Raw genomic sequence first — 15009 nt, forward strand, 5'->3', positions numbered from 1 at the left:
CAGGTAAACTTCAAGACTAATACCTGATTTACATTACAAGGTTGTTCTCAAACTCACTTAAAATCACTTAAACTCACTTAAAATGATTATAGATGGATGTTTACTAAAAGTGAAAATATAAAGAAAATAAAAAAGGATTATTGTTAGAGAAATCTGAGTCCTACAAATGCTCAAAGAACTAGGCACAAATCCCAGGGCAAGGGAGCTAGACAACTAAGAACATTCTCTAATTATGTCTTCTATTAAAACAGGAGGCATACTGGTTTTGTAGACCTCTTGACAATTTCTGAATCAATGAGATCATCCTCATTCCAACCACTGTTTTCTAGGACTGGCTACACTAACTTGCCACCAAAAATTTAACTTTTTTTAGATAAAAATGATAACAAAAGTTTCAATATTCAAGTTGGTCACAGCTTCTTAAGTTTTGTTCCTATCATATAGCATTTACTCTGACAGCAGCACTTGTGGTACAAATGTTTTGACCTTTGAATACACAAAGATAAAACTTCTGATCTGCCATTAAGGGCTTCAAGCTTTATGCTTTGTTTTGTTTGAAAACGTTGTGATGATTTTAAGCTGATCTATCTGCACTCATTTCAGGTCTCCCTCACATCCAATGGCATGCACTTGGGAAACAGCTGGCAAAGGTTCAAGTGCAAATCTGTGGTTAGGAGTAGAGAAACACTAACCGGCTTATGCAGAGATGGACCCACAGCTCTGGCCTCGTTAGCCAAATGAACAAAGACATAGCTACCCATGTGCTTCCTTCCTGTGCAGACCATTTGTCTCTAAAATGAAATGAAAAGCTGCATACTCCCTCAGTAGAGGAAAGCAGAGGGAATCAGTCATGTTCTTTCTGCCAGATTGCAGCTGTAATACCTCACAAACATTATCTGTCTACCTGCATGCATGAATGGACAGTGAACAAGTGGGTGTCTACCAAGTATCTATTATTATGCCTTCTGTTTAGGGAGTTACAGTGCCTAAGGGGCAATGTAGAGGCAAGATAAAAAAAGAGTCCACAATTAAATGCAATCCAATAGTATTTTATTCTCCTAGGAGAGCTGCCAGATTTCAAATTCTGATTAAATAACACTGTCTTTCTGTGATCCAATTATTTTTTTCCATATCATTTTGCATATAAGCCATGCCTCTGGTCCTCAAACAGCTGCCTTCTAGCATCAATCAATTTGGAATCTTAGAGGTATACCTTTAAGCAATTAGACTTACATATACATACACACATAAGTATACTTAGCTTATTTACCTGGAATTGTGCCTACATTTCCAAGCTGTTTCCCAGTTCAAAATGTCAAAGTCAAACAACATTCTCCTCCCCTCTCAATGGTCTTTACAACAATTAAAAACAAAATGAATCAATCTGGCATTGTTCTCCCAATCTCATCAGACTAAATGGAAGTCAGCACAAGAGTCACAGTTTTAGAACCAAAATAGGAGATGCCTTAGATTAATGTTATTTCTTGCAGATTCTAACAGTCAAACTGTTTATTAAATACATGAGATGAAAAATTAACAAAACATAACAGTGTTTGTGCTACCTCTCCAGGAAGTTAGCGCTTTTCCAGAGGATGTTTGATCACTGAGAATTAAAATGCATGGAAGTAAATTATGCACGGGAAACACAAAACAGTTTAACAGTGGGATGTTTTTTGAGTCTAATTAAAGCCTCGTTGGAAGCTTTAAACATTTCACTCAAGCAGATAGTTTGCCCCTGACCTTGACTACTTTTCTTACTGCTGGTTTTTATTGCTGAGTTTTTACTACTGGCCTCTATTGCTGAGGCAAACCCAGTTTAGGCTCTCAATTGACTCCTGTGTTAGTGGCACGGGAACCAAAAGGGTTTACTACCCAAGTGACCTCTTCAAGGTACATGAGGGTATTTGAGGATATCTGTACCGCTATGCTTTGTTCACAAAGCCACACCAGCTAGAAAGCAAAACAGTGGTCATATGTGGTGATCAATCAGAGACTGGCAAACAACACGAGGTCAGAGTATTGTGAGTTTATAAGTCTAATAGTTTTGTATGCTGTCCAGCTTTTTGTTTGACAGCTGGGGAAGTTGAGAGGAAGAAAAACATCTGAGATAGTGTATCTGCCTCTCTCCATTTTTACTTCCACCATTACCAAGACGGAGTCAAGACCAAGAAAAAGATAACTTTTATAAAACTTTTCATACATTGCAGTATCTTGATGATTTTAACATGTCTTCAACGGACTTTAACCATTTTAAAAAATGTATCTTACAGAAGCACTTCATAAGTCTAAGTGTTTTCACACACAGTAGTACTTCTCATTTTATCTTTTATGTTCATGTGTCTGTCTCAGATGTAAACTGTGAACTCATAGAGAGAAGGGCTGTGACGTTTTTGGGTTTTGTGGTTTTAAAAATTTATTTATTGGTACTTAATCCCAAATAGCCAGGCACACAAAGCAGTCAATATTGCCAATTGACAGATTATGAAATTAGAGAATAAGAAATACATGATTTTGGTCATGATCACCTGATATTAAAGGAAAATTAAAGTTTTCCGAAAGATACATTTTTTAACCTTTTACCTTCAAGTTCAATTTTTTTTCCATTATGCCATTCTGAACATTCATTGATGCATTCATTCAATAATTTATTGAGGGCCTAATAAGAGCCAGACATTAGGGATTCAGTAGTGAACCAGATAGATATCATACATAAATAAATGAACATGACAGTCTAGGACAGGCATTGACCAACTACAATTGACCCATGAACACATCACAATTTGAAAAAACTCACAGACAACAATATAGTTGAGAAATACTGACAAAATTAAGAAAAAGTTGTCATGAATGTATAAAAATATGTAGCTACTAGTCTATTTTATCATTTACTACCATAAAATACACACAAATCTATTATAAAAAGTTAAAAATTTTCAAACCTTACACAAACACTTACAGACACGGTCCCATTCCCAGTCAAGAGAAATGTAAACAAATGTAAAGATGCACTATTAAGCCACTCAGGCATAAAATTAACTGTAGTTCATACTGTATCACTGTAATAATTTCATAGCCATCTCTTAGTGCTATTGCAATGAGTTCTGGTGAGTATCCACTTAAAATGCCATGTGATGCTAACCATCTCTGTGTGAGCAGTTCATCTCTCCAGTAAATTGCATATTGCAGTAAAAAGTGATCTTTCATGGTTCTCATGTATTTTTCATTTAGTACAATACTGTAACACCATGGAGCCCATACAACATGCCACTAGTGGTCCTGGAAGTGGTCCCAAGAAGCAGAGAGAAGTCATGACGTTACAAGAAAAAGCTGAATTGCTTGATAGGTGCTGTAAATTGAGGTGTTCATCTGGATTGCCTGCCATTTCAAGATAAATGAATCCAGCCTAGGAATTATTGTAAAAAAAAGAAAAGGAAATGCGTAAAGCTGTTGCTGCAGCTATGTCAGCAGGTACAGAAACCTTGTACTTTTTGTGAAATGTTTTTATCTCATATTGAAAATGCAGTTTTTATGTGGGTGCAGGATTGTTATAAGAAAGGCAAAGCTACAGACTCTAATATGGTTCAAGACATAGTGGTCATTGTATGACAACTAAAAGCCAAATCGGAAGGTGAAGGTCTAAAGCTGGAGAATTTAATGCCAGCAAAGGATGGTTTGATAATTTTAAAGAGGATGGGCTTAAAAAGTGTCAAGATAGGAGAAGCAGCTTCTGCTGCAAGAGGTAGCAGATGAGTTCCCAGACACTAAGAAAATCACTGAAGAGAACGGATATCTGCATGAACAAGTTTTTAATTGCAGACAAAACTGCCCTATTCTGGGAAAAAGTACACTTATTTATAAGAAAGAGAAGTGAGCACTAGGATTTAAGGCAGTAAGAAATAGGCTAACTCTACTGCCTTATGCACAAGCAGTCATGATCAGGACTGCCCTTTTCAATATCCCTGCTAACCCTGAGCTTGAAGGGAAAAGATAAACAACAGTTGCCAGTCTTTTGGTTGTACAAGAAAGACTGGACAAATTTAACCTTTTCTGGATTGGTTCCATTAGTGCTTTTTCCCTGAATTCAGGAAGTACCTTGCCAGTAAGAGACTGCTTTTTAGGTTTTTTTGATATTGGACAATCCCCTGGCCAACCAGAAGTCTGTAAGTTCAACACTAAAGGTGTTCAAGTGGTCTACTTGCCCCCAAACACATTATATCTATTTGAGCCTCTCAAACAGGGGGTAATAAGGACCTTTAAGCCTCAATGCACATGGTACTCTATGGAAAGAATTGTCAATGCTGTGGAAGCCAACCCAGATGGAGAGAACATCACGAAAGTCTGGAAGGATTACACCACTGAAGATACATTGTTCTAACAATAACAACAACAACAACAAAAGCCGTGAAAGCCATCATGCCCAAAACAATAAATCAATAAATTCCTGCTGCAGAAAACTGTGTCCAGATGTAGCGCAAAACTTCACAGGATTTACAACAGAACCAATAAAGGAAATCATGAAAGAGGTTATGCATATGGCAAAAAAAGTGGGGGATGGAGGGTTTTAAGATACAGATCTTGGAGAAATTCAAGAGCTAACAGACACCATACTACAGGAATTAACAAAACATGACTCGATGGAGATGTGTTTCTGAACCAGTGCCAGATGGTAAGACAATGCAGAAGCCACAGTGCCAGAACACAAATCGACGTTAGATATCTGACAGAAGGGTTCTGATTATTCAAGATTGCTTTCGATTTCTTTCATGGCATAGACCCTTCTGATACAGGCACTAAAAACTACACAAATGGTGAAAAAAGGATGAGTATCATATACAAATACTTTGAGAAAAATGAAAAAGCAAAAATGTCAAATTAGTGTTTCCTTAAATTTGCAGGTGTGACTGCCTCATGCCTCCACTTCCACCTCCACCACTTCCTGCCCTGCTACCCATGAGACTGCAAGACCAACCCCCTCCTCACCCTACTCAATGTGAAGACAAGGATGAAGACCTTTATAATGATGACCCATTTTTACCTAATCAATGTTGAGTATATTTTCTCTTCCTTATATCCTCATAACACTCTTTTCTATAGCTTTATTGTAAAAATACAGTATATAATATACTAAATATTTGTTAATCAATCAACTGTTTATCAGTAAGCTATTAGTTCTGGGGAAGTTGTAAGTTATACATGGACTTTTGACTCTATGTGTCTCCATGTAATAATTTTTGACTTTTGGGTTATTGGTGAATAGGTGTCCTTAACCCATGTTGTTAAGGGGTCAACTGTGTGTATATATGGTCTATATGTGTGTATGGTGTGTGTGTGATAAAACAATAAAAACAAGGAAATTAACAAACAAGTTATGGTAGTGTTCACTTTTTAGGGACAAAGAAGAAAATACAATTACTGAGGGGCCCACAGGACCAATTACTAGGACCATTCTATTTCTTAAGCTCAGTAGCAGGTAGGAAGCATTGGTACTGGATAAATGCATGTTTTTTTTTTTTTTTTTTTTTTTTTCCTGTAAACTGGACATTTACAAATACTCTTGTATAGTTCATATTAAAGCACAAACACATATGTTTATGCATAGAAAAAATTTTAAAGGACTCAAAGCAACTTTTTTAACATAAGTTTCATGAATGGTGTTCTTTGATGTGTTTATAAAAGCTGCTAACACATAGGAGGATGTACTATCTACTTAATGGCAAGAAAAGGAAAAAAAAAAGAGCACAAGAAAATGAGTACTTATTTGGTGCTCAATACTTTACTGGAATAGCCTATTACCAAAACTTAAGGTTAAGCCCCAAATCAAGTAACTTTTACTATGCAAACTTCAAAAATGGGTTTTCAAGATGAGCAAGTATTGGTAATGTGCAAAAATGGCCATTAGTTGTATATAGTTTTTTTCTAATTGATAATAGTAATCCATAGTGGCATCATCTTTCAAGTTGATGGCAACATGTGAAAAGAAAAAAAGTGGTAGAAGTGAGCATTAATTATTCATATAATACATAATCTTGAGGGAGCAGAGTATAAATAGAAAAAAGAAAAATCAAAGAGATGTTCTTCAGAGCTTTCTATGTTCCAATAGGTTTTGCGTGTAAGGGGCCACTAGTATCCAATGATTATACCTGTAGAAAAGGAGTACCCTTTGCTCTTACTAGAAGATAATGGTGCGAGACAGCTAAAGTTTGGTGGATCAAGACCTGTTCACACAACCTACTAAATATGTATCCCTTAACTCTTTGCAATTTCTAATTATAAAGCAGCAATGAATGATGTAAGGAAGGTTAGTGTGACATAACTGAAGAGTCTTTTCCTTACTTTAACTGGCACTAGGTATTACCTTAAGCCAACAGTCCCCAACCATTTTGGCACCAGGCACCGGTTTCGTGGAAGACAGTTTTTCCACAAATCGGGGGTAGGCCACATTAGATTCTCATAAGGAATGCACAACCTAAATCCCTCTCATGCTCTCAGTTCACACTAGGGTTCACGCTCCTGAGAATCGAATGCTGCCACAGCCTGGTAGCAGTCCACAGCCCAGGGGCTGGGGACTCCAGCTTTAGGCGGCCATCTGAGTATGCTTCCTTATCAATAACATATAAATAATACCACCTAAATTTTAGTATTTCCAGGCTTAAGCAAGGCATTCAGATGTTAAGATTCCCTTCCTTCTCCTTAGGTTAGTTTACTTAGAGAAACAGAGGACATGAAAATGCCTGACACATGGTAAATACTTACTACTGGCTTCCTATGACACATGGTAAATACTTATTATTGGCTTCCTATTTTTCCTACCTGGGGCTTTTACTAGTCCACGGGCATATTTAATAATTGTTTTTAGCTGCTGAGCTATGTAAGCATCCAGAAATCTTTGTTAGCTATTAATGTGGCTTGGTTGAGCTACAGTCTTAAACAGTGATTAATGATGTCTCCATGTAGGAACTTTTGGCCCTTTGGTTACTGGTGAAGAAGGAAACATGGAAGTCTTGTTTCCTTCCTTCTCAACTGAGAACATTTTTCTCAATTCTACATAGCCTGAGTAATATATGCCATTTTATATAGTTCTGTATAATAACTACGGCTCTATTTGATAAAGAACTTTTAATTCATGGAATTAGCTGCTACATATATAAAGGGTCTATCTTGCTACTGTTCTACCTTGTTACTGATGCAACACTTTCATATTTTCTCCATGATCCTTGACCATTTTGTACTACCAAGAATTCTTTATATTTCTGTATGTATTTTTTCCTGCCCTATACTTGGCATCTTCACAATACTGGTTACAGATGAATAAAAAAACTAGCACTTGGCTTATCCTAACCAATAATCTTCCTAGTTTCAGCACCCTTAGACTAAAGCTTAGAAGTACCAATACCCCAAGCCAAGGGTTGGAAACCACAGCAGGTAAAACAAATCTGGCCCTTGGCCTGTTTTTGTAGTTTTACTGGAACACAGCCATAAGCATTCATTTACATACAAAGGCTGCTTTTGTGCTACATGACAGAGTTGAATAGCTAAAACAGAGAACATATGGTCTGCAAAGCCTAAGATTTAATATCTGGCCTTTCACAAAAAAAGTTTGTAGACCCCCATGCTAAGTTTAGTATTGGGAGGTCTCCATGCTCTTTGAATGGCTCTCAGAGCATTGTGATGAATGAAAAAAGCTTATCTCAAAGGTTGTGTATTATGTAATTCCATTTATATAACATTCTCATAATGACAAAATATAGTGATGAGGAACAGATTAGTGGTTTCTAGGGTTAGAGCTGGTTGGGAGTAGGTATGGCTTACAAAAACGTAGCATGAGGGAGATCATGATGATAATTCTCTATCTCGGTTGCAGTGATGGTTACACAAATCTACACATGATAAAATGATAGGGAGCTATTCACGCACCTACTGTACCAATGTCAACATCCTGGTTTTGATACTGTACCATAGTAACATAAAGTGAAAAAATTGACGGAAATAGGGTTTCAGCCTACATGGACTTCTCTGTACTAATGTTGCAACTTCCTCTGAATGTAATTATTCCAAAACAGAAAGTTAAAAAAACACAAATTTGCACATGCAGGAAAATTGACAGCAAGATAAAATGAATCAGTCAATTTTATTCCAATTCTTCAAAATGTATACTCAATATGTTGTTTCCAAAATGTAAGTCACCCTTTATATAATAGTTTTATTATTTCATCTTTCTTTTCTTTTTTTTCATCTTTTCTTTATGGTTCTTCAGTAGAAGCCAGAATCTTGAGTTGCCCAGTTAGGAGCCTAAAATATGCAAAAAGAAATCAACAGAGTGAAAAGAAAATACTTTCGGAAAAAAACTAACATACAAGAAAGTGACACAGCATTTACTTTAGCACTACTCTTGCCAAACCATTCTAAGATCTTAACTCCTGCAATTACTAGATGTCAGATGTCCCACTTAGGACAAAACAAACATCAAAATTATTATCTGGTATAGTATTTGGCCAACTAAAATGTATAGCAGTAACGGTATCATTAATACTGGAACAATAAACAACACAAATTAATCCTGAAGCATACAGAAAAAAACATCATATGAAAGTTATTTTCTAGGCTCAGTTATTCTAAACTTGGTTAAAATATGCAATTCAAATTCTAATGCATCCTTCCCTTTTGAACTAAAGGACTATTCCACAGACCCAAATTTGTTCCTAAAATTTCAATCAAATAGGGTTTCTGCATATCCCACAACTGTTTCCTAATGACTTCCTACCCTCCAGTTACACATAATCATAATGTGTAAACAACATAGTTTAGGATTCCAAAATTATAAGGCTATTCAAGTTTCTTCAATAGCTAACATGCAGAATTAATCTCCCAAAATGGGAGATTAATTTTTGATGTGAATATCAGATGAAAGATAATGACATTTGTATAAGATCAGCACTAATACATATAATAAGATCAACATTTTTACAGAACTATTTCTTTAGATTTAGAAGGAATACACATTTCGAACACTTGAAAGAGGGCTACACATGTAAGTTATCATCTGCCAGTATCAAAATGATGTGTTGAAAACCCTGAGGAAATGAGTTAATGAAGTCACACAGGAAGAGTCAAAGCAAAAGAAAAATGTTATAATAAATTAGGAACACAATTTCTTTTTGAAGAGTCAAAGCAAAAGAAAAATACTTATAATAAACTAGGAACACAATAATGCATCTAAGAAAAAATTCATTCGTTTAGTAATTTCTTAAAATGTTCATATCTTTAAAGAGAAAAACAAAATCAGCTACAACTCATATCAATACACTTCCAAACTTCATCTAACAATTACACGGTTGCTAAATCCCAGACAGAATAGAAAATGTATGGTTCTTACCTCTGACCTGCTATTCTGATTAAGTTTCTTCTCAATATTCATGGCCAACATCTGGCTTCTAAAAGAAAGGCTTTTGGTCTTTTCAATCACTTGCTGATAGGGTGAGACTGCATTGTTACCCATAACCACATGACCCTAAAAGGAAACACAGGGAAATTGATCCTATAATGTAAATGACAGAGTTTCTCAGGTGAGTAACAAGCACATATTTTAATGCACTATATAGAGATGACAATATTTACCAAGTAAGAAAAAAAATAGGAGGCTTTTGTTGCCTTCAAAGAAATGTTTTACATTAAAACAACATAAATTATTAAAGGAGGTAATAAAATGTCCTAGTTAAGAATTCCCAAAAGTATAATCAAGAACTGATAGTATGTAGTATAGCTAACATAATACTCACTAATTTAGAATCAATCTTGGCATCTAGTCTTGCATTTCTAATCAAATTTACAATCCACCTTTCAGCTTCTTCTGGAGTCATGTTCAATTTATCTGCCAACATGCTAATGAAAAAGTAAAAACAGCAATGTTAATTCACTGGGCCTAAAAACTTAGTTTTATGTACACAGTGTTGACTCATAGTCTGCACAGAGACTTTTTGGTATTTCTGGATTACCTTTCTCTTATATACCATGACCCCTACTGTCTGATTTGTTCATGTGTTTGTACCTATTGACTTGTACTACGCACGACCTATTCCACTCACCAACTGGACTGTAAAATCCTTGAGAGTAGGGTAACATTCTGCATTTATGGAAATCCTTCAGCTTCTAGAACAGTACTTTACATTTACCAGGTGCTCAACAAGTAATGATCTAAGGGAGAAAAAGGTTTTATGATGTTCCCTCTATATGAGGGTATATTAAAAGTCAGCCCTCCATATCCACAGGTCCCACATCCTCAGATTCAGCAAACCATGGATAGAAAATATTTGGGAAAAAATAAACAATAAAAAAGAATACAAAAATAATACAAATGAAAAACCAACACAGTATAACACCTATTTACATAGCATTTACATTTTTAACAGTAACCCAGAGATGACTGAAAGTATATGGGATAATATGCGTAGGTTATATGAAAATATCACCCCATTTCATTTAAGACACTTGAGAATCTGAATTTTGGCATCCAGGAGGGTCCTAAAACCAGTCTCCCAAGGATACCAAGGAATAACTATATAATGGTTATACAAAGGAAACCTTTGTATAAAGGTTTCTTTGTATAAAGAAGACATATGAAAAAGACACTTGCACAGATATATTTATAGCAGCACAATTCTCAATTCACTTAGGAACCAACCTAAGTGCCTGTCAACTAATGAGTGGATAAAGTAAATCTGGTATATATAAACCATGGAATACTACTCAGCCACTAAAAGGAAGAAAATAATGTCTTTTGCAGCAACTTGGATGAAACTGGAGGCCATTATTCTAAGGGAAATAATGCAGGAGTAGAAAACCAAAAATCTTATGTTCTCATTTATAAGTGGGAGCTAAGCTATGAGCTAAAATCTCAGAATTCACCACTATATTATTCATCCATGCAACAACAAAAAAACCATGTGTACCCCAAAAGCTACTGAAATAAAATTTTTAAAAAAGTAAACCTACTATAAGGAGCATCAGTAATAAGTATAATCTCAGGAAAAACATAAACAAAACTGAGGGGCATTGTGTATGTTTGTGCTATAAACTGTGGGGGCACTCTCTGGAGCTATATACTACATATAGTGTGTGTGTGTATATGTCTACATATATAGACACTGAATTTCAGATAAAAGAGATGGAGGGAGTGCACCAGACCATGAAGATCTTGATCTAAAATACTATTTGATATCAATCAATCTGCATTTTGTATTTTTCCAATTTTATGATCAGGTTGAAGAGGGCCATTGCAGTGCTTAATTTATCAGAATTAAAAACACACCAGTCTTAGTAAGTAGGTTAAGTCAGTTCAGCTGATGGAAGAGTACCTACATATGCATGTAAAATATTTAAGAGTATGTAGTATACATGCATGTATATATGTGTGTTTATACACTATCTTTTATCTTCATGGAAGCTATCAGGTCTCAGCTAAAATAAGGCCCTCATAAGCCTTCTAAGACACCTCTCCCATCTGTGATACATCAGTTGGGTGCTTTCATAGCACCTATTTTTGCTATAGTTGTTTTACCGAATATCTGTCTCCAAGGTAGACTGTATACATGTAACCAAAGTGCAAGCACTGTATCCTCCTCGTTCATTGCCGTTATGTCTACCAATTAGCAGCACAATGCCTCATACACACGACACAATAAATATTTACTGTCTGATTGATTCCCATTCTAGTCACTACCCTAGTTCAGGCTCCATTACCATTTCTTAGTTTTCTAACTACTTTACCTCTTGAGTCGCTTCCATCTATCTTACATAGCTGCCAGGTTAGTTCTACAACCCAACTACAGTAGTTCCCACTTATCTGTAGTTCCACTTTCCGTGGTTTCTGTTATCAGCAGTCAATTCCAGTCTGAAAATATTAAATAGAAAACTCCAGAAATAAGCAATTGATAAGCTTTAAATTGTACACTGTTCTGGCTAGCATGATGATATCCTGTATTGTCCTAATGCCTCACCCAGGACTTGAATCATCCCTTTGTCCTGCATATCAACACTGTATACGCTACCCGCCCATTGGTTACATAGTAGCTATCCCAGCTATCAGATCAAGCGCCCTGATATCACAGTGCTTATGTTCAAGGAACCATTATTTTACCTAGTAATGACCCCAAAGTACAAGAGCAGTGATGCTAGCATATTGTTATAAATTTATTATTATTGTTGTTAATCTTTTACTGTGCTCAACTTATAAATTAAACTTTATCATAGTTACATGTGCACAGGGAAAAACCTAGTATGTATTGGGTTTGGTACTACCTGCAGTTTCAAGCATCCTCTGGGGGTCTTGGAACATATCCCCTTGGATAAAGGGAGACTACTATACCCAGTTTATTTCCATATTCCTTTCAACACTTTTAACTTTCCAAGTTCCCATTATTCTCCTTCATAAATATAACATGCCAGCCAAACCAAACCAATCTTTTTCCTTCGTTGACATTCACTCAACAAAATATAAACCGTGTTAGATGCTGTTGGCAAAACATCCTCTGTTGCCAGCCTTTACAGAGTTTAAGTCAAGGGGGTCTTGACTTGAACATCGCTTGATCTTGGGAGGCAGAGGTTACAGTGAGCTGAGATGGCATCACTGCACTCCAGCATGGGCAACAAAGTGAGACCTCTGTGTCAAAAAAAAAAAAAAAAAAGAAAAAGAAAAAAAAAAAGAAAAAGAAAGAAAAAAGAAAAAGTGGAAGGATCTATATATGTGAAATCCAAAAAGGCCTACCAGTTCTAATCTGGAGATTTTGGGAACAGCTTACCTAAGGAAATGATATTTAATCTTAGATTTTTAAGACCATAGAACGAAAATTCCACTGTAGGCTGGATGTGGTGGCTCATACCTATAATCCCAACACTTTGGGAGGCTGAGGCCAGAAGTTTGAGATCAGTCTGAAAAACGAAGTGAGATTCTGTGCACATGTGTGCACACACACGCATAGTGGGACACACATGCATAGTGGGACACACACACACACATGCATAGTGGGACACACGCACACACACACACACAGGCATGGCAGCCTGCACCTATAGTCCCAGATACTTGAGAGGCTAAGGTCTGAGTATCATTTGAGCCCAGTAGTTTGAGACTGCAGTAAGCTACGATTACACCACTGTACTTGAGCTTTGGTGACAGAACAAGATTCTGCGCTTCTATAAAATAAAATTCCATCTTATGTAATAACTAACTAGAATTCTCTATCCCTCCCTCTTTCTTTACATCCATATTCTAAGTCTCATTCCAACATAGCTGGTGTTAATTTTGCATCAGGAATCAAGATCCATAAATGCCTGCATGCTCTAAGCCATATCTTACTTTGTGGATCTTTGTTTACACTGTGCTTGTTGAACTTTTATTTGTTGATCTTTACTTCTCGAAGTGAATCAAGTCAAAGAAAAACCTAAAATAAGGCCCAAGGAATACTAGTAAATTATTGATGGCATCTCAGTTTATCTAAGCTACTGATGACCACTGTGACTGAATTAAAGAATGTGGAAATAATCTAGTTTGTTTTAAGTAACATGAAAATGCACACAGTAAAAGAAACCAAATGATTAACAAGACTGTAATCCCAGCACTTTGGGAGGCTGAGGAAGGAGGACTGCTTGAGCCCAGGAATTTGAGACCAGCCTGGGCAACATGGCAAGACCCTGTCTCTACAAAAAGCAAAGAAAAAAAAAAAAAAAGGAAAAAAAGGACTAATAGAAATCATCAAGGTCTACAATTCTTTTCCAATCTAGCAATTTTATGCAGAATAGTACAGATTTTAAAATAAAAGTGTAATATCCTATCAAAGCTCAGAAGATAAACAGCTGTCCCTGGTGGTCTAGTGGCTACAGAGAAATAAAACCATTTTTAAAAAGACAAAAAGTTGGCTTAACCTATCCCAGTATATGCTACCTCATGTTACTGAAAATAATTCAATTTATCAATCAACTAAAAGACAAAATCCATCAAAATGCAGAATTTCTGAGAAAAATATCTAGTCCAATCTAGATTTTAAACACTCACATTTCTAGATTATTTAGATTACACTAAAAATCTCAATCTTGTCTGTAGGCAGCTTAAGGTAGATATTTAAATATGTTCTGTAAATCCCTCATAAATATCTTTAACCTAACTAGCTCTGCTGCTCCACCGACACACACACAAAACACAATATCGAATATGTTAAATAAGATATGCACAGAATTCTTAAGTGCTATTTCAAAAGACAAAGCAAAAAAAAATCCTTCATCTTCAGTTCAATTTAATTAAACATGTTCATGCTTCTAGCACAAAATGAAATATCTTGTTTCCAGGAAGTAAAAAAATACCAGAGATCCCACTTAAGGACACAAGATATATAAGTCTTAATTTAGGGAACCGATTAGGGTTGTATCAACTCTAGATTTTCTGTCAGGTTTTCAGTGCCTAATCATTTAAATGGTCTTCCTTTTCTGAACCCTCCCACAGTCACCATTTTCCCCCACCCTCTCATCTTAACAAAGACTTGGAAAAGTAAGGACCTGGAGGTCCTATATTTCACCTGTCTTATTAATTACCTCTTTGAATAACCTAGCTTTCCAAATTTTATCGGATAGGCACAATTTATTTCAAAATACTGTTGATTTAACCATTCGAATATAGAAACCTCTGGTCTAGTTTTCACTGAAGTCTGTTGGCCAACTATTCAGCATATCCAAAGAAAAGTACTCCAAGTCTTCTCTAATTAGTTTAAGACAACTAATTAAAGAATCAGTGTTAAGTGTAAACTATGTTTAACTGTATGATTGGAAGGAAACAGGACAAAGAAAACAGGAGAAAACTGAGAAATGCTAAATCCTTATGTGAAAACTGAAAATTCTCACTGAACTTTCCAATATCTCTTTATAATCTTATAAATAACTGAACCTTATTGATAATGCAGAAATGTAATGATAATGGCCTTTGAAACTATCTCCATACATTTACATTCTAAATGTAAACTGTTA

General features: G+C 35.8%; 1 protein-coding gene across 2 annotated transcripts in view; it reads right to left on the reverse strand.

Moving 5' to 3' along the window:
• Positions 1–8109: 8109 nt before the first annotated feature.
• EIF3E (eukaryotic translation initiation factor 3 subunit E) overlaps positions 8110–15009 on the reverse strand; it is a 45426-nt gene continuing 38526 nt past the window's right edge. For both annotated transcript variants that reach the window (XM_008001352.3, XM_008001354.3), the window contains 3 exons: positions 9777–9879; positions 9374–9508; positions 8110–8289 (listed from right to left, as the gene is read on the reverse strand). In XM_008001352.3, the coding sequence (XP_007999543.3) occupies positions 8251–8289; positions 9374–9508; positions 9777–9879 (277 nt within the window). In that variant the 3' untranslated portion in view covers positions 8110–8250. The remainder of the gene's footprint in view (positions 8290–9373; positions 9509–9776; positions 9880–15009) is intronic.

The sequence above is a fragment of the Chlorocebus sabaeus genome, chromosome 8 (genome assembly GCF_047675955.1).
Source record: "Chlorocebus sabaeus isolate Y175 chromosome 8, mChlSab1.0.hap1, whole genome shotgun sequence".
Taxonomy (NCBI): Eukaryota; Metazoa; Chordata; class Mammalia; order Primates; family Cercopithecidae; genus Chlorocebus; species Chlorocebus sabaeus.